Source organism: Schistocerca piceifrons, chromosome 6 (assembly GCF_021461385.2).
Source record: "Schistocerca piceifrons isolate TAMUIC-IGC-003096 chromosome 6, iqSchPice1.1, whole genome shotgun sequence".
NCBI classification, from domain to species: domain Eukaryota; kingdom Metazoa; phylum Arthropoda; class Insecta; order Orthoptera; family Acrididae; genus Schistocerca; species Schistocerca piceifrons.
Genome location: NC_060143.1, coordinates 129250894 through 129275130, shown reverse-complemented (window position 1 = coordinate 129275130; position 24237 = coordinate 129250894). Strand labels below are relative to the sequence as shown.

At 38.7% G+C, this 24237-nt stretch overlaps 1 protein-coding gene across 1 annotated transcript in view; it reads left to right on the top strand.

Annotated features, from left to right (window-relative positions):
• The window catches only part of LOC124802544 (ATP-binding cassette sub-family F member 1), an 86765-nt gene extending 72874 nt beyond the window's left edge, over positions 1–13891 (top strand). Inside the window, exons 8-11 of the mRNA XM_047263405.1 lie at positions 5418–5596; positions 11431–11664; positions 12354–12426; positions 13469–13891. Of these exons, the coding sequence (XP_047119361.1) occupies positions 5418–5596; positions 11431–11664; positions 12354–12426; positions 13469–13656 (674 nt within the window). The 3' untranslated portion in view covers positions 13657–13891. The remainder of the gene's footprint in view (positions 1–5417; positions 5597–11430; positions 11665–12353; positions 12427–13468) is intronic.
• Positions 13892–24237: the final 10346 nt, after the last annotated feature.

Here is a 24237-nt window from a genome sequence, read left to right as displayed (position 1 = left end):
GGTACATCTCAGGAACCGCCTGTACTGTCGCCCAATAAGAGTGCCATCAATGGAATACAAGCCAGTTATGTGGTGTCCTACAATACCACACCATACGTTGTCATGCCACTGATGTTGATGTTCAACCCAGTGAATCCAGTGTGGGTTTTCTGGTGACCACTAGTGCATTTTGCGTAAGTTGACATTCGCTTGGTTTGTAAACATGACCTCATCGGTAAACAGTACCCTGCACATGAACCCATAGTCTTACCATAGAACCCACTTACAGTATTTCCGGCAATTGTGAATGTCGTTGCCATGGAGGCCTTGATGTAGCGCCATGTGATATGGATGGTACTATGCCTGCACAGAATACGCAACACGATTGTTTGAAGGATTCACATAGGTCTCTCCATTTCACAAATACTTGCATGAGGGTTTATTGCAGTGGCTGCCAGGACAGATATCTCTGCTGCTTCATGTGTTATGCCTATACTCCAGATCCGCATTCGTGGAGACAACAGCTCTGTTGTGCGATTTGTTCTAACGATATTCATGAAGGTAGGGTGTGTCGGAAGACGTCTATAAGGGTACCACTGGGCGTGCACCTGTGCCACATGTGTACCAGTATGGTGACTTTCTCCATGCAGTAATATCATGGTAACCATTTCCTCATTTGTGAATACCATTTTGAATGCCTAGAACGGATGGACAGGTAGATTAATACCACGAAGACAACTGTGACACCAATTACAGATTGCAGTACACTGCTGACATGTACCTCTACGTACTTTCTCACAGAACAACCTGCTTTGTATTGAGCTATTCCCACACATTCTGTACGCAACTGCAGAGGCAAAGAGTTGACCTAGGCACTGTAACGGGGCAGTGTACATCGGCTGATACTATTGCATAGTTTTTACATAGATAAAGATGACACATGTAAGGGACACCATTATGTACATATCAGTGTTTGTGGTAGGAATCCCTGTTATTACTTTCGGCCCTCATGATAACAGTGAAAGTAAGAATGTGTACGTCAATCACATCGCAATTACGAGCAATGTGCAGGTCACGCATGCACAGCAGAAATTGTGATAGCAGCGAGTTTCGTTCATTTCATGTGTCAACTTTGCATTCAGGATGTAATTGACGTACTGTGGTGCAACCAATGCCATTGTTATTGTGATTTCTCATGTTATTGATTGTGTATGAAATAATATAGGGTTTCCATTTAAAAGAACATAAGTTCATGTAAAATCCAATATTTGCCCTTAGTGTAAAATGTCTCATAGCATTTACTTTCGTGAGCCCCTGCCGTACATATTCATGAAAGCCATTTGTCAGTAACTGTTGTGATTCCAGAGATATTGGCTGTGAAAAGTTTAGTTGGGGCACCTTATATATTCCTCTAATCACTGATCGTCCAATATCATATTATGCACTTAAGCCGTGTAAACTAAACTGTTCCACATACTACGAAGTTGGTACTTCACTTCTGTTAATGCATAGCATCTACAAAACAGAAACAAAATTTCATTGATACTGACACTCTCTCTGTGCCACTTCGAAATTTTTATTCTTCTCGGTAATGAACAGACAGAGTATTCAGTCATCTGAGTTTCCTATTACCTTGTTCTGGCAATTTCATCAAATAGCAGACAGAGCAAAATCTAGTTCCTTAACATAGAAATCTGTCTGTACACCTATGTCAACATTCTAGATTGCCTCAGTTAATTATGTATTATTGCTACTATACTTGGTTTTACATGTCTTGATAAATTATGGAGTCTTCAAACTGTAAAAAAACTAATGTAGTTTAATATTTTATGTACAGTAATGTCACTTTCATGCCTCTTAATCGATTACCATTACCAGCTGTACTATACTTTTTGTGTCAATATTTTTTTCATTAATTCAAAAATTTCCTATCCACAGCAATTAGTATGTGATAGTTAGAGAATTAATTGTGAAGTAACTTTTTAATAATTATAAATGAAACAAGTAACTATTGATAAATATTTGTCTGCTCTTTTATTTCACAGGTAGCAAATATTCCTATTTATAACAGTTAAAATTCAGATAGTTCTTATGCTCTAGACTCCAGACGATGAATCTCAGATTGTGATTGTGATGAAACGAATAGTATACAATGAGGGAGAAATAAGTTAGCTTGTGAGAAATGAGAAGTCCAGAGTGGGAAACAATAATTTTATGAAAAGGATAGATTGTTACTCACCATGTAGGGGAGACGTTGAGTCTCAGACAGGCACAACGAAAATACTTATCTGTCAGTGTCTCTATTCCCACTTCAGGTCAACACAACCTTGTATTCCATCACTGCACACACTACTTCATTTCCCCTTCTCTGCTTCTCTTCTTTTTTCCCCTTCTCTGCTTCTCTTCTTTTTTCCCCTTCTCTGCTTCTCTTCTTTTTTCCCCTTCCCTGCTTCTCTTCTTTTTTTCCCCTTCCCTGCTTCTCTTCTTTTTTCCCCTTCCCTGCTTCTCTTCTTTTTTCCCCTTCCCTGCTTCTCTTCTTTTTTCCCCTTCCCTGCTTCTCTTCTTTTTTCCCCTTCCCTGATTCTCTTCTTTTTTCCCCTTCCATGCTTCTCTTCTTTTTTCCCCTTCCCTGCTTCTCTTCTTTTTTCCCCTTGTCTGCTTCTCTTCTTTCCCCCCCTTGTCTGCTTCTCTTCTTTCCCCCCCTTGTCTGCTTCTCTTCATTCCCCCCCTTGTCTGCTTCTCTTCTCTTCTTCCCCCCCCTTGTCTGCTTCTCTTCTCTTCTTCCCCCCCCCTTGTCTGCTTCTCTTCTTCTCCCCCCTGTCTGCTTCTCTTCATCCCCCACTGTCTGCTTCTCTTCTTTTCCCCCCCCTTGTCTGCTTGTCTTCTTTCCCCCCCCCCCTTGTCTGCTTCTCTTCTTCCCCCCTTGTCTGCTTCTCTTCTTCCCCCCTTGTCTGCTTCTCTTCTTCCCCCCTTGTCTGCTTCTCTTCTTCCCCCCTTGTCTGCTTCTCTTCTTCCCCCCTTGTCTGCTTCTCTTCTTCCCCCCTTGTCTGCTTCTCTTCTTCCCCCCTTGTCTGCTTCTCTTCTTCCCCCCTTGTCTGCTTCTCTTCTTCCCCCCTTGTCTGCTTCTCTTCTTCCCCCCTTGTCTGCTTCTCTTCTTCCCCCCTTGTCTGCTTCTCTTCTTCCCCCCTTGTCTGCTTCTCTTCTTCCCCCCCTTCACTGCTTCTCTTCTTCCCCCCCTTCACTGCTTCTCTTCTTCCCCCCCTTCATTGCTTCTCTTCTTCCCCCCCCTTCTCTGCTTCTCTTCTTTTCCCCCCTTCTCTGCTTCTCTTCTTTTCCCCCCTTCTCTGCTTCTCTTCTTTTCCCCCCTTCTCTGCTTCTCTTCTTTTCCCCCCTTCTCTGCTTCTCTTCTTTTCCCCCCTTCTCTGCTTCTCTTCTTTTCCCCCCTTCTCTGCTTCTCTTCTTTTCCCCCCTTCTCTGCTTCTCTTCTTTTTCCCCCTTCTCTGCTTCTCTTCTTTTCCCCCTTCTCTGCTTCTCTTCTTTTCCCCCCTTCTCTGCTTCTCTTCTTTTCCCCCCTTCTCTGCTTCTCTTCTTTTCCCCCCTTCTCTGCTTCTCTTCTTTTTCCCCCTTCTCTGCTTCTCTTCTTCCCCCCTCTTCTCTGTATCTCTTCTTCCCCACCCTTCTCTGTATCTCTTCTTCCCCACCCTTCTCTGAATCTCTTCTTCCCCACCCTTCTCTGAATCTCTTCTTCCCCACCCTTCTCTGAATCTCTTCTTCCCAACCCTTCTCTGTATCTCTTCTTCCCCCCTCCCTTTTCTGTATCTCTTCTTCCCCCCTCCCTTTTCTGTATCTCTTCTTTCCCCCTCCCTTTTCTGTATCTCTTCTTTCCCCCTCCCTTTTCTGTATCTCTTCTTTCCCCCTCCCCTTCTCTGTATCTCTTCTTTCCCCCTCCCCTTCTCTGTATCTCTTCTTTCCCCCTCCCCTTCTCTGTATCTCTTCTTTCCCCCTCCCCTTCTCTGTATCTCTTCTTTCCCCCTCCCCTTCTCTGTATCTCTTCTTTCCCCCTCCCCTTCTCTGTATCTCTTCTTTCCCCCTCCCCTTCTCTGTATCTCTTCTTTCCCCCTCCCCTTCTCTGTATCTCTTCTTTCCCCCTCCCCTTCTCTGTATCTCTTCTTCCCCCCCCCTTCTCTGTATCTCTTCTTTCCCCCCCTTCTCTGTATCTCTTCTTTCCCCCCCTTCTCTGTATCTCTTCTTTCCCCCCCTTCTCTCCTTTCTTCTTTTTTTACCCTTCTCTCCTTTCTTCTTTTTTGTTTTTTTACCCTTCTCTCCTTTCTTCTTTTTTGTTTTTTTACCCTTCTCTCCTTTCTTCTTTTTTGTTTTTTTACCCTTCTCTCCTTTCTTCTTTTTTTTACCCTTCTCTCCTTTCTTCTTTTTTTAACCCTTCTCTCCTTTCTCTTTTTTTACCCTTCTCTCCTTTCTTCTTTTTTTTACCCTTCTCTCCTTTCTTCTTTTTTTTACCCTTCTCTCCTTTCTTCTTTTTTTTTACCCTTCTCTGCTTCCCTTCTTTTTTTTTTTTACCCTTCTCTGCTTCTCTTCTTTTTTTTTTACCCTTCTCTGCTTCTCTTCTTTTTTTTTTACCCTTCTCTGCTTCTCTTCTTTTTTTTTACCCTTCTCTGCTTCTCTTCTTTTTTTTTACCCTTCTCTGCTTCTCTTTTCTACTCTGGTGCTGGGCCCCCTTCCCCCCCCCCCCCCCCCCGCCCCCTTCCATCCAAACCTGACCCTACTCTGTCCCCACCAAGTCCCTGCATGCTCCCACAAGCAGCATTATACATTACACCTTTCCCCAAGCCACCCTGCTATACCCTCCCCCCCCCCTTTTCCCCATCACATGCCTCCTTACCCCCACCACCAGATTGCTGCTTCCATCAGGTGCAGTTACAACTTAGTCTGGTCACAGCAGCATCTGTGTTTTCTACTTCAGAAGAAGGGAATTCGTCCAATTGGCAGGAATGAGAAATGTATAGCAGCTATTTCATTGTGCCTGTCTGTGACTCAGGGTCTCCTCTATGTGGGGGAGTAGCATTCTGTCCTTTTCATAATATTGTTGGTTTGTGAGAAATGATTGACAAGAACAACAACGTTAAAGTTCTCATCATCATAGTTACAGATGGCAGTTTGAAATGACAGATACATACCTCATGGATATATTTACAAGATAGGTTATATCACACATTTCTTCTCCTTTGTGTTACACCATGTATACCCAAAAAATGGTCAGAAAATATTTTCTTTATAACCAGATAACTTCTAGGGAGCAACCACTTGTTAAAAACTTTAGGAGAGGAACTAAATGTATTGCCAATGTTGTTGCTGCCTTTATTGTGTGCCATATTTTCTATGTTATTTCCTTACCTTGGCATGAATTCTTTGTTTAATAATAGATGTCACATTCGCATATCCTGGACAAAAACCATTATTTATCAACTGTGATTTTGGTATTGATTTGACATCGCGAGTTGCAATAGTTGGACCAAATGGTGTTGGAAAGTCAACTTTCTTGAAGCTGTTAACAGGAGATCTTGAGCCACAGCAGGGAGAAGTCAAGAAAAATCACCGTCTGGTGAGTGAAAATTGCATATTGATAGAAATAGTAAAGATGTACAACGAAAGGACTTTAGATGTTTTCCAAAATTATAGTGGAAGCAGCATAAAATTAAGGCAGATGTGGAGTAAAAGTAAAGAAATGTTAAAAATATTGAATACATTTGCTTTAGTTTACCAGTAAGTTGCAAAAATGAAATGAGCGAGAGTTAGTGATGGCAGGTACGTAAAGGTAGTACAGCTGAGATAACAGCAGCACACAAAGGTATGCAGAACTCAGGTGTTTTAAATAAGATTTCTTACTTAGCGAGATGTAACTGTTTCTTCCAATGTAATACTACTGCATTCTCATGGACTACTTCTCCAAATTTGTCATTAGTTTAAAATCTGTAATTGATATATTTGCTACACCATATTTTTATAAGTAACTTTTAAATTAACAAGTTGTATATTCTCTTCATTGTTACATACATGAAATGAATTAAACGACAACTTCCATCATACAATTTACAAGTGAGTAAGGAAGATAGGAAGATTATAGTTTAAAATACCGTAGACACTACAGTCATTAGAGTTAGTAAGCGAGTAGTTCCTATATCTCAAGTTCATCTTCCATCTCTTACAACATGTGTATTATTAATACACACATCAAAAAAAGTTTATTCGGCTTAGATCCCTCAGAGTGGTTGGTGGGTCACGTTGTCAATAAACAGTGCTTTTCAATCTGTCCCAGGCATGTTGTATAGGGTTCATGTCTGGAGAACATGCTGGCTACTCTAGTCAAGTGATGTCGTTATCCTGAAGGAAGTCACTCACAAGATGTGCATGATAGTTCCTGTCTCTGTATCTTCTCCATGTCCGAACAACATTGCTTTGGTTCACTGAGAGCCTGGACACTTCCCTTGTTGAGAGTTCTTCCTGCACAAAGTAACAATGCGGACGCGATCGAACCACGGTATTGACTGTCTAGGCATGGTTGACCTACTGACAACACAAGCCGTGTAAACAACAGTGAATCATTAGAGTTAAGACAGGCTAAATCCAGTTGCATCTTCCCAAAAAAAAATGTTGAATAAAACTGTCATTATGTAAGTATACAGGTTGTCCCAGGAGGAATGCCAATATTCAGGCATATGACAGTACGATCATTCAAAACTAAATAATTTAGTACACATGGGGTCTAAAATACATACCTTAAGATCTACAAGCACAATTTCATCTTCAAATGTAACTAAATGGTTCCAGAGACATATTAAAGTCTCATACATCTATAATGTATATATGCAGACTGAAGTGACAAATGAAAATTTATACCAAGGCTGAGATTCAAACCTGGATCTCCTGCTCATCTTGCAGATGCTATCCTGACACAGTGGCTTTGCACAGCTGTGCAGCCTATCACAGCACACTTCCTTCCTCAATCCAAATTCCCATTTACACATCAACCCACTTGGTATACCCCCTAAACTTGGACAGCACTGCAGAGGCTCTCCAACTGTGTTGGAATAGCACCACAGCATCGAACAAAATGGGGGATCATGCCTGAAACCCAGGCATAAATGCTTTAATAAAATGAAGCTATATGGTTCCTGAGACCTTTACAAGTCTTTAACATCTATGTTGTATACATGCAGACTGAAATGGTGAATGAAAATTTGTACTAATGCTGTTAGAGTTTGGGGGGAATAACTCCACTTGGGCTGAAGCGTGAATGGGAATTTGGATCTAAGATGAATGCTTGTTAGGATAGCCCATGCAGTTGTGCAAAGCTATTGTGCCAGGGTGGAATATACCTTATAGCTATGGGCAGTTGAAATGTTTTACAGTACTGAAGTGCTCACAATTCATAAGGTAGCCATTTTAGAGCCCATGTTTACTAAAAAGTTTTTTGCTTTGAGTGATCATTCCTATCACATCCCTGAATAACAACCATTCCTTCTGGAACATCCTGTATTGGTAGGCATGTGACAGCACACGCTACCTAATACGTTCCAAAACACTGCACATAAAAATGATTCTTTTGGGGCTCATACCTCGGGTTCTGTTGGTGATAAGAAGGTAGGGTCAAGATTTTGGGTACCTCTTGGGCTAGGGACCATATATATACAAAACAGGTTTGTCTTAGTGTCACTATCCAACAGTAAAGGGTCAAAGTATGAATATTACACACTTCCTCCTGATTACGCAAGCGGAACAAATCAGTTGGTTCTTCTTGCATATGATGTGGTCTATGATGGACGACCTTAAGGGGTTTGTGGAGGCATCATTAGTTCAGGTGCAGTTCCTTAGAAAACAACAAAAGAAAGCCTTTTTATGACTTGTTCACACCACAACCGAGCTGCCGATTCCAAGATGGCTATGCACAGCAAATAGTTGAAATTTTTACAACATGTTCCTAAGATCCGATCACTAACAACCGTGAAAATTTTCTTGATATCCTAATCTTCTTCCAAGATACAGAGGTTTATAGCTACCCAACATGTACTCATAAAATATGCATACATTATAAAGTGACGCAGTGCAGAGAAATATGCTGTAAAGTGTCTTGTCAGTTTGGGAACCCCATGTTGTGGTACTGAAGCACATGCAAAATTTTTGTGCACATAAAATCTGGTCTGAGGTGTAAAATTAGTTTTGTGTTATTACAATTTCACATAAGCAAACTGTCGAAATTTTATTGCTCCTAGCAGAACACAAAAAAGTCGAATACGTTCCTATTTAAAAGAGACAGACTGCAAAGGGGGGTACCAGCTGCCTCATTCTACCTTCATCAGGACCTTTAAAAATGTTCCCAATAATCGAGCATGTGAAATTCATGTCTTTTTATGCTAAGAAAGGAGACAGTGGCAGTAGGAAGAGATGGAAAAGTAATAAATACTGGAAGATAGTAGACAGTAATTGTAGTATAGACAGAGTAAAGAAGACAATGGCAGTGTGAGAGGAAGAGGACACAGTGGCAGTAGAACATTGTTGACAGTTACAGGACAGTTCTAGGTTGAAGGAGACATTGCTAGTGGGAGATGAATAAAGAGAAGGAGAAAGTGGAAGTGGGTAAGAGCCAGTGGTAATGAGACAGTGTATAACAATGACAATGAGGGGGGGAGAGATAGTGACAGTAAGAAGAGACAGCGACATTGGGAAGGAATGAATGAGATTGTAGCAGTGAGAGAGACCAAGGAGGAGACCGACAGTGGGAGGAGACGGTGGTAGTATTGTGGTGGTGGTGGTGGTGGTGGTGGTAGCAGGAGGAGGAGGAGGGCATAATGAAGAAGACTGTGGCTGTGGGACAGGAGACAGTCACAGGGAAACACACACACACACACACACACACACACACACACACACACACACACACACACACACACACACAGAGAGAGAGAGAGAGAGAGAGAGAGAGAGAGAGAGAGAGAGAGAGAGAGAGAGAGTGGATAAGTGGGAGTGGATGGGTGCGGGTGAGATACAGCAGTGGACTAACGGGTGTGTTTAAGTCAGTTAGGTGAGCTCATGGGAGTGAAAGGTGAGTTACATGTTAGAAAGGGCATGAAGATATTCACATCCTAAAATTTTTGGGAAAATTTTTAAGGGTACTGAGGAAGGTAGAACGAGGCAGCTGGTATCCCACTTTTCACTCAGTGTCTTTTAAACAGGAGCATTTTTCTACTGGTAATAAACAGGCACCAAAATGTTAGTCTATATAACAAGAAGACAATATAGTCATACACCTAGAACAGTTTAAGTCAAGACAACAGCCAAAGAAGCCTACTACATTCATGTCTCCCCTTAGAAGAATTACAGGAGATATTACCCAGAAAATGAAGCTATGAGCCATTACAGAAGCAGTGAAATAACTGTCATTGTTTCATAACCATAACAAACATGGTAGTGAAAGTGTGGGGGAAGTATTCGTGGGACCCAAATATGCAATAAATTACGATTTAACACTATCATGCTCTCACTCATTGACATAGTTGGAGTGGCAGAAAAATCTTGGCTGGTTTGTTGCAGAAATCCTAGATATGCAAGGTCAGTTGGTCCTTTACTTAGTCTGCCTTGCAATTTCTTGACGGTGAAGGACTATCCAGATGCATCCAACACCAAATGGAGCTTCCAAAAATCAACTTCTTGTCAAATAATACAAAGCCCCCATTATAGACAAAATTAGTCAAAATATACATATTAAAAATAGACCCCTGGTCATAGTATTCCCTTGTGCTGAAATGGAAGTATTACGAAATAAACAAGTAACAGAATCATTTAGTGTTTAAATAAATAAATAAACTATTTAAAGTGCTAACAGAAATATTTAGTTTTCATTATACATAAATTAATGGGATTTGTCACAGCACCATACAATTATGCAATATACAGAATTAAGAGAATTATACTTCAAGAACTGGAGGGGACATGTCACAACATTAAAAAAAATTAAATAAATTTCACTTACAGTGTCTTACTTGCAAGTATCATCATTATTTAATAATACTGAGAGTGGCAGCCTGTTTACACCGAACTTCGAATGTTCTGTGTGTATTCCTTTGTGTTGCACATGACATAATTGAACCAGTGTTTATTCATAGCATGAGTATTAGGGAGGGGACAGGAACAATATTGCCATGGACAAAGTTTGTGTATAATCCATTTCTGCTGCTAGGCATATATAGTGCAACTCATTGGCAGTTCAGTGCCACCTTTGCTGTCGACCTAACTTGTTCTGTTCAGGTACAGTGATTGTTTATGCTAGCACTGTTTTGTTGTTCTTTCATTTTTTATGGTGACAAGTTTAAGTAAACAAAATCCAACTGTTACATTTTGTTTTCTGCTCAGCAAAAATGCTGCTGAAACTGTTTTAATGTTGAAAACTGCTTATCAAGTTTGCTCTATTTAAAATGGTGACATTTCAATTGATGATAAATTTTGTTCTGGGCTGTCATTAACTGCCCGAATCAACAAAAATATTGAAAAAATTGAAGACTTTATGCAAACAGACTGTCAGCAGACAATTGATCAACTGTCAGAGATTAGTGGGTTATTTTGGAGCTCAATTCAGCAGATTTGTGGCAGACAGAAGACTGGTTCTTCCACCACAACAATACACCTGCACACACATACTTTCTCTGTTAGTTTTTGGCTAAAAATGCCATGGTTCTGCTGCCCCATGCATCTTACTCTCCTGACCTGACTCATGTCAGGATGAAAGGACACTGATTTGACAACACTGAAGAAGTCAAAAGAAAAAGCAGGAGGAGCTGTCAGCCATTTCTAAAGACGACCACAAAAAATGTTTCGAATAGTGGAAGCACTGGCGAAACAAAAGTGTTAGTCATAGTGGAGACTATTTTGAAGGGGATAAGATTGCTTTGGGAACAATTTGAAAATATATAGCTTTTAAAAAATAATTCCTCTTTCATTGTTACCTCCTCATATATCGTAGGTTGTTGAAAATAGAGAATGTAATTCTCAAGACTAAAATCTGGAGCAGTTAATGTGATCTGTAATAGGCGATAAACACAGTCAAGGCAAACACAAGTAAACTGTATGTAAGTATTTATGAGGACATTTTGTAAAATGGTGCGAGTAATATAAAAGGAATAGGCAGTAGGTGTATGGATAAATGGTAAGTATTAGAAAAGAGAACAAAATGTCAGGCACTCAGCTGTACTGATGTGAATTTTCATTTTGGGCTGAACTCTGGCATTTCAAGTCAGGAGGCTCATCATGTTACAGTTCATTTAAAAAACTGATGTGAACTGGTTTTTAGCTCCAGTAGTATAAGGTTTCAGTACTTCATAATTTAGTTTGTGATACTTGTAATCTGTATGAAATGTGCTATATCTACTTTCCAATATTTTATAGCGGATTGGCCGTTTTGATCAACATTCTGGTGAACACCTAACTGCCGAGGAATCTCCTGCTGAATATCTTATAAGACTTTTTGACTTGCCATATGAAAAGGCACGGAAACAGTTAGGAACGTTTGGACTTTCAAGTCATGCACACACCATTAAAATGAAAGACCTGTCTGGTGGACAGAAAGCCCGTGTTGCTCTAGCAGAACTATGTCTTAATGCACCTGATGTTGTTATATTGGTGAGTAACATTTCCAAGTGCTATTAAAATATTAAGCTTTATACACTATGTTGCAGACAAATTGGCAACTGTTGTGACATATTAAATTCATCTCTTTTCTGCCCTGTCATTTGGCACACCTGTATGAAAATCATCATAATAGAAATTACTCACTTTAATTATTATTATTATACGTTTTGTGATTTTGTATCATTTACACCCTATGAAATAAAAAATTAAAACAAATATGAGACAACGTGATAAGGAATTTCGTCCAAAGGGTCCACTCCAGTGTACATTTCAGCACTTACCTCCCTCCCTCCCTCTCTCTCTCTCTCTCTCTCTCTCTCTCTCTCTCTCTCTCTCTCTCTCTGTTATTGCCATTAGGCTCATTACAATTGATTTAATGGAGCAAGATATAACAGACACCTGCATTCAGTTTGCAATACACATTTACCATAAAATGAGTTCTCTTTATGCTGCAAGGCCTAGAGTAGTTACAGATATTATTTGGCACTTTGTTGAATCAGTTTCATCAGCTTCCGTTATATCTCTGACTTGAAACCATTCTGTGTAGTACAGTGGCATTTCTCCACTAAGCAGGTTCTCATCAACCAGATAAGTGGTTTTACATATTTTTTAAATATGTGTGTAGTTCGCATTATTTTCATTGTTAGAAAAGTAAAGGCTGTTTCTGTTTTGTACACCAGGATGAACCTACAAACAATCTTGACATAGAATCTATAGATGCTCTTGCTGATGCTATCAACGATTATAAAGGAGGTAAGGAATGATTGCATCCTTCATTTACTTTTTGCTTAACATATACACATAAATTACTTCTGATTAATGCAAATTGTTAGCTGAGATTATTTAGAAGATTCATACTTGCATGTAAAATATACTGTGTGCTTTGAAACTTTACTAAAATCAAAATTAACATCTCTGAAAACTAAACCATATTTTAACAACATGATAAAAGCAATGTGTTTATAGTTCACCAGCTCTTATATTCTGTAGAGTCACTGGCCTGTACTGTATAACATCTTCAAAAGAACTGACATAGTTCCACACTTTGTACTATGTACCATACTATTTGTTCTTCCACCTTTGTTAAGTAAACATTGTTTTGTTTAATTGCAGTTCTTAGATACACAGGGTGTACATTAAGTCTGGGAACACTTTCAATTATTTCTTGCACAAGAACTAAACATTGTGCAGATGTCATACATACTGCATTTTGAAGAAAAACTCTGAAAGTTTTTTTTACAGACATTCAATATGCGAACCATGAGTGACCCGGCAGATGTCAATACGGTAATCGAATTCTTGTCATACCCGTCCCAGCATGGCATCGTCAACTGTGGCAGTTGCTGCCTGTATTCTCTCCCAGAGCTGTACTACATCATGTGGTAGAGGCGATACATACACCAGATCTATAATGTGTCCCCACAGAAAAGTCACATGGAGCGAGATCTGGTGATCAGGGAGGCCATTTCATGAAACTGTTGTTCCCCTTCTGTAGCATGGCACCTGCACTCGCCATGTTTGTGACTAGCACTGACTATCGGCAAATTACCCAACTATGCTGTGGCGGTATACATAAAAAAAAAAAAAACAACAACAACAACTTTCAGGGTTTCTGTTCAAAATGACATATCTATATCATCTGTACAATGTTTGGTTCTTGTGCAATAAATAATTGAAAGTGTTCCTGAACTTTATGTACACCCTGTAATAGTACATTTTAGACAAACTGGTATGACAGTACATTTCAAAACATTAATGAAATTTATTCGGAACTAACATGCCTGTGCCTTTATAGGTGTGATCATCGTCTCCCACGATGAACGACTAATCAGAGAAACAGACTGCACACTCTGGGTTATTGAAGACCAGACAATTAATGAAGTTGATGGGGACTTTGATGACTATCGAAAGGAACTTTTGGACAGTCTGGGCGAAGTCATTAATAGTCCTAGCATTATTGCAAATGCTGCTGTGCAGCAATAGTGATGTTTTACATAGCCATTTCACAGACTCCAAGATAATGTGTTTTCAAGACCTGTAACAGTGGCATTGTTAGCTTCTGTAGAATCTGGTTCAGAATGTGTGAAAGGCTTCCATCCAGTGAAATTTTTGAATTGCAATATTAATTTTCTATTAGTCTTGTACATATATGATCAGTGTGCGTGTATTTAAATTTAATGCAACCTTTTGTCGAAATAAAAATATTTTTAATACAAAATTTGTCCATATTTTGCTTGTAAAACCATCATTTTTTAACAGTAAGTAAGGCTGAGTAGTTACAGTGAAGACATTGCCACCAATAGGACATTAGTCTTTCTGGCACAGGATACGTGGGCCATTATTGGGCATTCTGTTTTTACTGTGTGGCAAGTTTGTATGAGACATTGTGATGATAAGAGCTAATCAACAAATTTTAAGTGTTCTTAACATATTTGCATTATTTAAATCACTTCCAGGCTAAACAATACAATAATCAATGGCAGTTGATGCAGTACAGTTAGCTGCTGTGTAGATTAATCCCAAAACGAAGAAGAAAAGGTGAAATGGAAAGATAATTAATTTACTCTTGTGCTCATGTCAGTCAGTGCATTCCATTTTATATGCACTGATTATAAATATTATTATTCTTAAGTTGATGTTAATTGTGTAACTGACCACTGTTATGCAATTGACAGTTTTTGATGAAAAAGGCAAACAATTCAAAAAGTTTCTTAGGGCAAGAATGCAGTAAAAATTAGACTTAAAGTGACCTTGTACGTACACAATGCGGCACGGGAACTTTTTGATTTAAAAAAAATCATAAATCAGAAAGTATTGGAGACATCAAATTAATTCCTGTTTTCTTGACAAAGAGTAACATCTAAAGTTTTGTTCCTTTAAGTTTTGAAAATGATATCTTGAAGGTGGCCTTCATTCTGCTCAATGCATTTGGAGAGCTAAAATCAGAAGTTTTGGTCCACTTTTTCCTACATGTCTCTGTTGATGTTGGCAATAACAACACAAATATTGTTCCGTGGCTCAGCCAGGGTCCTTAGACAATTGGTATAAACCAAGGATTTGAGATAGCCCCCTAAGAAAAAGTCGCATGGCGCTAAATCTGATGAGGATACTGGCCACTTGAGATCACCCCTCAAAGAGATGAGACGATCGGGGATGTGTTCGTTCAACGTGGTCATCGATGTTCGTACCGTATGAGCTGTGGTGCCATCTTGTTGGAAACAGACATCACCCACATCCATTTCTTCAAGTTCTGGAAGAAAAAATTGTTCACTCATTTGAACATAATGCTCAGAAGTGACAGTCACTGCCTTATCATTCTCTTCGAAAAACTATGGGCCAATAATGCCAACTTTAGATTGTGCACACCAGACAGTCACACATTCTGTATGCAGGGGCTGCTCATGAAGTTCTCGGGGTTTTGTGCCACTCCAATACTGGATATTTTGTTTATCCATGCAGCCAGACAAATGAAAATGTGCCTCGTCACTGAAGAACATTAAGGCATCATGAGGCAGCTCATCAATCAAGGCTTCACACACATTTTTTCGTGAAACAGAATCACATGGATGAAGTGTGTGCACCAATGACAGTTTCAACTCTTCATGAAGAATTCGTCTCTCTGTGCATTCAGGAATTGAAATGGCAGCTGCATGTTTGTGTGCAGATCACCAGGGGGAATTCAAAATCAACATCCTTACCCCCTCGATGTTTTCAGGCATTCTGGTGGTACCTGAAGGTCTTGGTTTCTTTTTCTGCTCACTTCCAGTATCCATAAAGGTGTGTACCCACAAAACAATTGATTTCCCATCAGGAACACGACCTGCAGGTGCGATGTTGAACTGTTTCCTGAATGCACACTGAATTCTGATGACCAAATGTCCATTTGAAAAGTAGGCCGCAATGGCGAATGTGGACTCCTCTCTTGCCCACTGCACTAAACTTAAAAAAAAAGTTAAGTATCTCACTTTTGGTTCCACTGAAACCTACTCAACAATGCGTAACAGCCGCTGTGTGCCACATGTTTCAAATAAGGAAGTTTCCATGCAGCACTCTGTATTATGCTGGAGCAAAAACAAATTAACTTTACTGATTCCAAATGCATTATTAAGGAGGGTAGCTACTATAGACAAATACTGAATACACATTAACATAGTTTGAGACACTATTATATCTTCAACAATTACTAAGTTAATGGCTCAGGCAGATGTTATTCTGAATGTTGGTAGAGAAAGTGTGTAGCAATATTACATAGGCCATGGATGGCCGCGAGTGTAGAAGTGTGTGAATCTAACTTGAGAAATAGTTATAGTTATGCTTTTAAAAAGGGAGTTTGTAAGAATTGTAACACTGAAATAACAACACTAAAAGAACGAATTGCTAGCTTACAATTCATAGTCAGTTCCTTAAGAAGCGATATTGACTCACTCAAGAAAGAAAATCGGGATCTGCGATCGAAGCCAACACTAAGTGAAGTGATGCAAGACAAAAGTAATATATCGTCCGAGTGGGTAAAAGTGCCGTTCCAACTACAAAAAGAACAACAAAGTCTGCTAAAACTGTCACATTTTCGGAGAAAAACAAATATCATGTTTTGCAAACAAGTGACTGTGATAACGACTCTCCAAATGATCATGAACTTAAAAAAGTGAACTGAAAATGAATAGCGTTTTTTCAAATAATGTCAACAACAAACACAGATCATCAGGGAAAAAGAGTAGTGTACTATTACTAACAGACAGTCATGGCAGGAATCTATCCAGCACGCCCCGTGAGAAAAATCGCGACATAGCAGTGACTAGTGTAGTGAAACCGGGAGCGGGATGTAAAAATGTTGTAGACATTAACTCTCAGACGAAATTAATGCAAGAAAATGACTTTATCATCTGTATAATGGGTTCAAACGATGTGGCAAAAAATGAAGCAGAGGTTTGCGTGAAAACGCTACAGAATTTTTTACAAGCTAACAAATGCAGAAACACAGTAGTTGCCACACTTCCTCATAGGCATGATCTGATTTATAGTTCGTGTGTAAACAAAGAAATTCGGAAAACAAACATTAAAATAAGGAAACTGTGTTCTCAATACACTAAGTGTGATGTACTGGATATAAGCAAGCTGCATGGAATGCATTTGAACTATGAAGGGAAAAGATTTGTTTGTGATCATGTTAGTGAAATAATCAAAGAAAGACTTGTAAGGGATAGAACAATTTATCAGCTTCCTGAACATCTTTCCAACAGCGAGGAAAACAAAATAAACAAGAAAGAAGAACAAAAATACAACACTGCTGACGTTCCTAATTTAAACTAGAGGTATGTGATGCTGTAAATATGATTCCCAATTACCAAATCGTGAATACGCCTGAACTAAAAATTTATCACCATAATGTGCAATCCCTGCGTAATAAGATCGATGAAATTAACGTTCTGTTAACACATGAACTTAATGATATCTCAGTGTTATGCATTTCTGAGCACTGGCTTAACCCAGAATTAATCCAGAATACAAAAGTAAACAAGTTTGTCTTGGCTGCTTACTACTGCAGGAAAAACAGCAAGCAGGGTGGGGTAGCAATTTACACAAAGGATAATGTAGATTTTATTACACTACCTGACTTAACTAGGGCAAATGTCGAAAAGGATTATGAAATTGCAGCTATAAAAATTACTCAGTTCAACCTGGTTATTGCTACAGTTTACCGATCACCGTCCGGGAATTTTGAACTTTTCTTAAACAAAATGGAGTCATTGCTAAATAAAGTAAATAAAATGGATTGTGAATTGATAATCTGTGGTGACTTCAATATTGACTTCCTCACGAATAGTGGAAACAGGGAGACCATTTTGAACCTTGCAACGTCCTACAATTTAAAGGCTGAAGTAAAAGCAGCTACCCGAGTATCAGAAACTTGTCAAACAGCTCTTGATCAGTTTCTAGTAAAGAAGAGTTTACACAACACCTCACTAAAAATTTTCAATGCAGGTTTTAGTGATCATCTTGCTCAAATATTAAGCATAAAAGTACAAGGCAATATTATTAACAACATGTATTTTAGAACAGCATATCGAAGCTATAATCAGCATAATGTGAACTACTTCAACAACTTATTACAGAAAGAAAAATGGCTAGGAGTGTACAAAATGAACGATATAAAGGAAAAATTCAACACTTTCATTGATACACTAACCCATTTCCTTGAACTTGCATTCCCACTGAAAACATTAACCATACGGGGAAACTCGAGAACAAACAGCTGGATCACAAAGGGAATAAGGGTTTCATGCCAGAAGAAAAGACTACTTCATGAAATATGTAACTCAAAAAATTACTCACCTGTAGTATGCACATACTATAAAAAAATACTCCAAAATATTAAGAAAAGCAATAAAAGCAGCAAAAATAATGCATAATGATGAAATCATTTATAATTCAGCTAATAAATCAAAGGCTATGTGAAGTGTTATAAAAAAAGAATGTGGAGAATACAGACAACCTTGGAAAAATATAACACTATCACATAAAAATAAAAAAGTAACAAACCCCTTAGAAGTAGCTAACATTTAACAACTTTTTCACAGGTGTTGCTGAAAATATGTTACAATCAAACTCTAAGAGCATCCAGGCAAATGAATATAAAATAAGTACATGTAGAGGATCAATGTACATCAGTTCTGTTTCACAAGATGAAGTAGCTAAAGCAATAAAAGGACTAAAAAATTCCAAATCGGCAGGTATTGATGGTATACCTGCAACAATGTTAAAGAAGAGCGCATCAAACCTAATTGAAGTACTCACACATTTATGCGACTGCTCACTTCAGGCAGGCACTTTCCCTGATGTGTTAAAAACATCAAAAGTTATTCCTGTATATAAAAAAGGGGATAAAGACAATGTAAATAACTACAGACCCATCACAATTTCCTCCTGCATCTCTAACGTACTGGAAAAAGTTATGTATGAGAAACTTATGAAATTTATAAATAAAAACAGCATCCTATGTAATGATCAACATGGATTCAGAAATAAGAGGTCAACGACAACTGCTGTCTGAGTGCATCAATTCCATCCTAAACCTGATGGACAAAAAACAGGAAACAATAGGAGTCTTTATTGACTTGTCAAAAGCTTTTGACGTGGTGGACCATAAAATTCTGCTATCAAAGCTAGAAAGATATGGTATTCGAGGTCTGTCCAACAAGTGGATCAGTTCCTTCCTGACAAATCGTATGCAGGCAGTGTGCGTCAAGCACACAAATATTGAACTAAATACTGTATCTAATCACTTATCTGACTATAAACAAATAAAATGTGGTGTACCCCAAGGATCCGTATTGGGACCCCTTCTGTTTCTTCTGTACATAAATGATCTAAGCTTAAATATTGATGCACACAAATCAATCATATTTGCAGATGACACCACGATTCTACTAAAAGGAGACGACGATGAACAGTTACAGCAGAAAGTAAACACGGTCACGAAACAACTTAGCAGCTGGGCACAGAGTAATCAGCTTGTAATAAACAGTAAGAAAACCGTTTCTCTAAAATTCCACAATGTTCCTAACAAGGACATGTTTATCCCATCAGTCTCTATCAATGACTAACCATTTGGTAACATTACTGAAACCAAATTCTTAGGACTTTGGCTGCAAAGTAACATCAGATGGAATAAGCATATTGAATGTCTCAATGCAGAACTGAGCAAAACATGTTATCTTCTTTGTTCATTAAAATCATGCTGTAGTGAGAAAACAGTATTGAATGCATATCGTGCGTACTTTCATTCTCGTCTTAGATATGGGGTCACCTTCTGGGGAAACTCTAAAATAGCTAATAGCACTTTTAAACTACAAAAAAGGGCCATTAGAATCTTGTTTGGGTGCAAGCCTAGAGACTCTTGTAAACCCCTGTTTAAGAAATCTGGTATTCCCCCATTACCGCGTGTATACATTATGGAAACCCTTTTGTTCTTTAAATTAAATGTAATAGGCAAGGACCAGAGACTACAAAAAAACTGTGATATACAGGGCGTTTCAAAAAGAAAGAGCAGATTTCAAACATTTATTTCTCAAAAACTACAAATGATAGAAACACAATTCCAACGGTCCTTCACTCAATATGAGTACCAAATGTTACACAACAAATATCAAAACTGTACCTCAATATGAGCACCATTTGTTACACGACAAATATCAAACCGGTATCTCATTTCTTGCCACACACGACGCAACTGGTCTTTAGTTACCGAATTCACGGCCGCAACAATTCGATGTCGTACCTTTTGAAGAGTAGCGGGCATAGGTGGGACATAAACACAGTCCTTTATGTACCCCCACAAATAAAAATCGCAGGGAGTAAGGTCTGGTGACCTGGGAGGCCACAGACGATGACATTGATCTTGTGCTCCTGCTCTTCCAATCCACCGTCCTGGAATGGTGTTATTTAGGTACCGTCGTACAGGTTCAGAGAAGTGTGGTGGGGCGCCATCTTGCATGAAGATGAAGTGATTTGAATCTTCCTGAAGTTGAGGAAATAGCCAGTTTTCTAACATGTCCAGGTAAATGGTTCCTGTGATAGTTTTCTCCATGAAAAAGAAAGGTCCATAAACTTTGTTTACCGAAATTGCACAAAAGACGTTAACCTTTGGTGAGTCTCTTTCATGTTGAATAACGTCCCTCGGAGTTTCACTCGCCCAAATTCGTACGTTATGCCGATTAACTTTACCAGAAATGTGAAACGTTGATTCATCTGAAAAAATTAATCGTTCGGCAAAATTGTCCTCTTCCATGTCCTGTAGAATTGCAGTTGAAAATTCGAACCTTTTGTTGTGGTCGTCAGGACGCAATGCTTGCAATAACTGCAGTTTGTACGGCTTCATGTGCAGACGCTTACTCAGAACGCGCCATACCGTTGTTTTTAGACATGTTTAGTTCGTGACTTGCCCGTGTCGTGGATTTTCTAGGGCTCCTTTCGTAAGCTGCACGGACACGCTCGACATTTTCATCCGATGTGCGTGGACGACCCGTGCTTTTTCGCTTGCAGATGCAACCATCTTCTACGAATCTGTGATGCCACTCATAAATTTGCTTATGACGAGGCGGCTGTTTGTTGAATTGACGGCGGAATGCACGTTGCACACCAACAATGGACTCTAACTTTGCAAATTGCAGCACACAAAATGATCGTTCCTGTGGTGTCGTCGCCATTTTCCTACAAACAAACGCCAGCGCCACTGCGGATTTGCATGGAACTTCTGCGCGGACCATTGAAAAACTTTGAACCTTTCTCTGACAAGAAACGTTTGAATTGTGTTTCTATCATTTGTAGTTTTTGAGAAATAAATGTTTGAAATCTGCTCTTTCTTTTTGAAACGCCCTGTACATGAGCACTTTACCAGACAAAACAGACTCAAATCAGCACAGCACTGTGCCAAAAAGGTACTTTTCACATGGGAGTTAAGCTTTATAACAAACTTCCTGAAAACATAAAAGCTATCACTGAGGTCAATACATTTGGAAAATCTCTAAAGTCATATTTACAGCATCACTACTTTTACTCCATTAAAGAATATTTAAATTTATGAAATGTGTTATATAAATACTTGTGTGTAAAGTGTATTATTGTAAGCTTAAATATGTATGCCTTGAAATTACTTTCAGCCAGTATATTTATAACTTGACTTGTCCAATGTCTCATGCATAAGCTGCTATGTAGACAACAGGACCAATAAAATACAATCTACAATGGTTCCAGCACAGATATATATTGAAGAACTTGAAAGGATAAGCAAGAGGTAAACTATACTCGTGTTTGAAAAAGCTCACGATTTCTTGATACATTACTGATCTTGCAAAATCAATCACATGACATGTGACTCGTGCAGTGCCGATGCAAGTGGTATGCAAGAAACTATGAATTAGTCACTATAATTATATATTGCTCTGCTTAAAATTTGACAATTTTGTGAGGCACAGGAGGAAATAGTATTAACATTTTATCATTTTATAAAGTCTTTCTACTTGAACAGGTATCCAATAAAAGTTCTCGTACTTGTGTGCTTTTTAAGTAAAGGTAGCATTCAAAGGCGAAAATATTATCCTTCAAAAAATGCTTAACCCAAGTCAATATTTTATTTGGTTATGAGAGACTGAAATGATTTTCCAAGTGGGTTCTAAATGAGAAATTTGGTTAATGTTCACTTATTAGAATACCAATTAAATCTGTTACCAGCTTTTAATCAGCTTTAGAATAGGATGGTGACACTGAAATGAAGCAAGAAAGAGACTTAATCCAGAATTAAATGCCTAACACATGAAATAAATCATATTAAACTGACTAATTATTATCACAAGGATAAATTACAGCAGCAAGACCCATCACAGAGATAGCTCCAGCAGATGTCACTAGATCGAGGGCCGAGTGAAAGTTTGAGATTTGGACTGAAACGTGATCAGTATCTTTTATTTATGTATTAGTTGCTGCTGTTGCATATGACCTGCACCCTAGAAGATATTGCAGTCTGTGTTTCAATGACACCAGCTTTGCTGAGGATAGGAGGGTAGTGGCGAATGGGCACCAAGTTTGTCGTGCTGTGAACCGTGGAAATTGATACCACGTACTTGCCTTGTTGTGAACATCTACCACATTTAAACTGCAGTTTTCCTGAATCCATTTGTAGTTGGAATTGAACTGACTTTACAATTTGACAAAAATTCAACAATAGTAAATGTTTACATATACTAAACAGTAGAATACGCTTCCGGTGGAGATGGTGAAAGTCTAGTAGGCACCTAGTGGCGTACTTACGGTTTCGTGCAGCAGTGTTGTCGACAGTCTGTGAGGTATGACTGGAACAAAAGAGGGTATATCAGCTTTTGACTTTTCACAGCTGTTGAGAGGGCAGTGGGCAGACAATATGTTTGGAAGCGAGAGGCATTATAAAAGTCTCAGATCGGTATACAATCAAAACCTGTTGTGTATTTGGAAAAAAGGCTGTGTTCTCAGGTCCCACCATAACCACCACCTCAAATTGCACCATATTTTGAAGAAACAGCCAAATATTTGTGATAATGTAGATACAAATTTTATAACCATGCTGCTGTTAGGAGGATGTTGTGGTGGTGATGGTGGTAGTGATGATTTTTTTAGTGATAAGACAGATAACAGGCTTTGTAAGCAAAACGACAGTGAAGATAAAAATTTATGTAAACAATTTCTTTTTGTTTTTTTATTTTTGCTTCTATTTTCGAAATGTATACAGTCGGTAAATGGTATAAGTTTAGATTAGGTACAAGGTTAACGTTTTGGCAGATAATTTGTCAACAAATCTGTTTGTAATTTTGATTAGTCAGAATATATTAAGAATAAATTTTTCTCAAGGAGGCTCTTGAAAAAAATAGGCGGTCTTATATTGAGGGTTGTCTTATACTCAGATAAATACTGTTTAATGTCTTGCAAATTATATGGAAATAATTTGCTATGCCATAACACTTCCAAATGCTAGCAGTATTAAACAGTTTATCTCTACATGCATTCAAAATATTTGCAATACCCATAATAATGGTATCCACACTTGAGAACATCACTTGCCGTATCCATCTACATCTATACACTACTTTTACTCTATTGAAGAATATTTAAAAATGTATGAAATTTGTTATATAAATACTTACTTATAAAGAGAGTTATTGTAACCTTAAATACGTATGCCTAAAAATGACTTTCAGCTGTATATTTATAACTTGACTTGTCCACTGTCTTATGCATAAGCTGCTTTGTAGACAACAGTATCAATTAAAAACAACAACCACCACCACCACTATGAAGAGCTTGGCAGAGTGTACATCCCATTATACCAGTTATTAAACAATGGAAAATCCAGGATGCAATGTAATGATATTATGAAAAGGAAAGTTGCTACTCACCATATAATGGAGATGCACACACACACACACACACACACACACACACACACACACACAGACTGCAGCCTCTGACAGCTGATGCCACACTGCAGGGTGTGCGAGTTGTATTTGCGCGCGGCGTGTGTGTGTGTGTGTGTGTGTGTGTGTGTGTGTGTGTGGTGTCTATTTTTGACAAAGGCCTTGTTGATCAAAAGCTTATATTGTGACAGTCTTCTTTTTGTGCCTATCTACGACTCAGCAGTTATTAGGGCTTTTTTCCATTCCGTTTACGGACACAGTGTGGGAAGAATGACTGTTTAAACACCACTGTTATTAGTCTGATTTGTCTTCACGATCCCTGTAGGAGTGATATATAGCGGAATTATAGTATATTTGTAGATATATTGCCTAAGATTGGTTGTAGAAACTTTGTAAGGAGGCTTTTGCAGGTTAGTTTACGTCTTACCTTAAAGTGTCTGCCAGTTAATTCTTTCAGCTGCTTCATGACACACTCCCCATGGGTCAAACAAACTTGTGCCCGTTCATGCTGTCCCTCTTTGTATCTGTTCAGTATCCCATGTTAGTTCTAATTGGTAGAAGTCCTACATGTGAGAATATTCTAGGATGGGTTGCACATATTTCTTGTATGCAATCTCTTTTA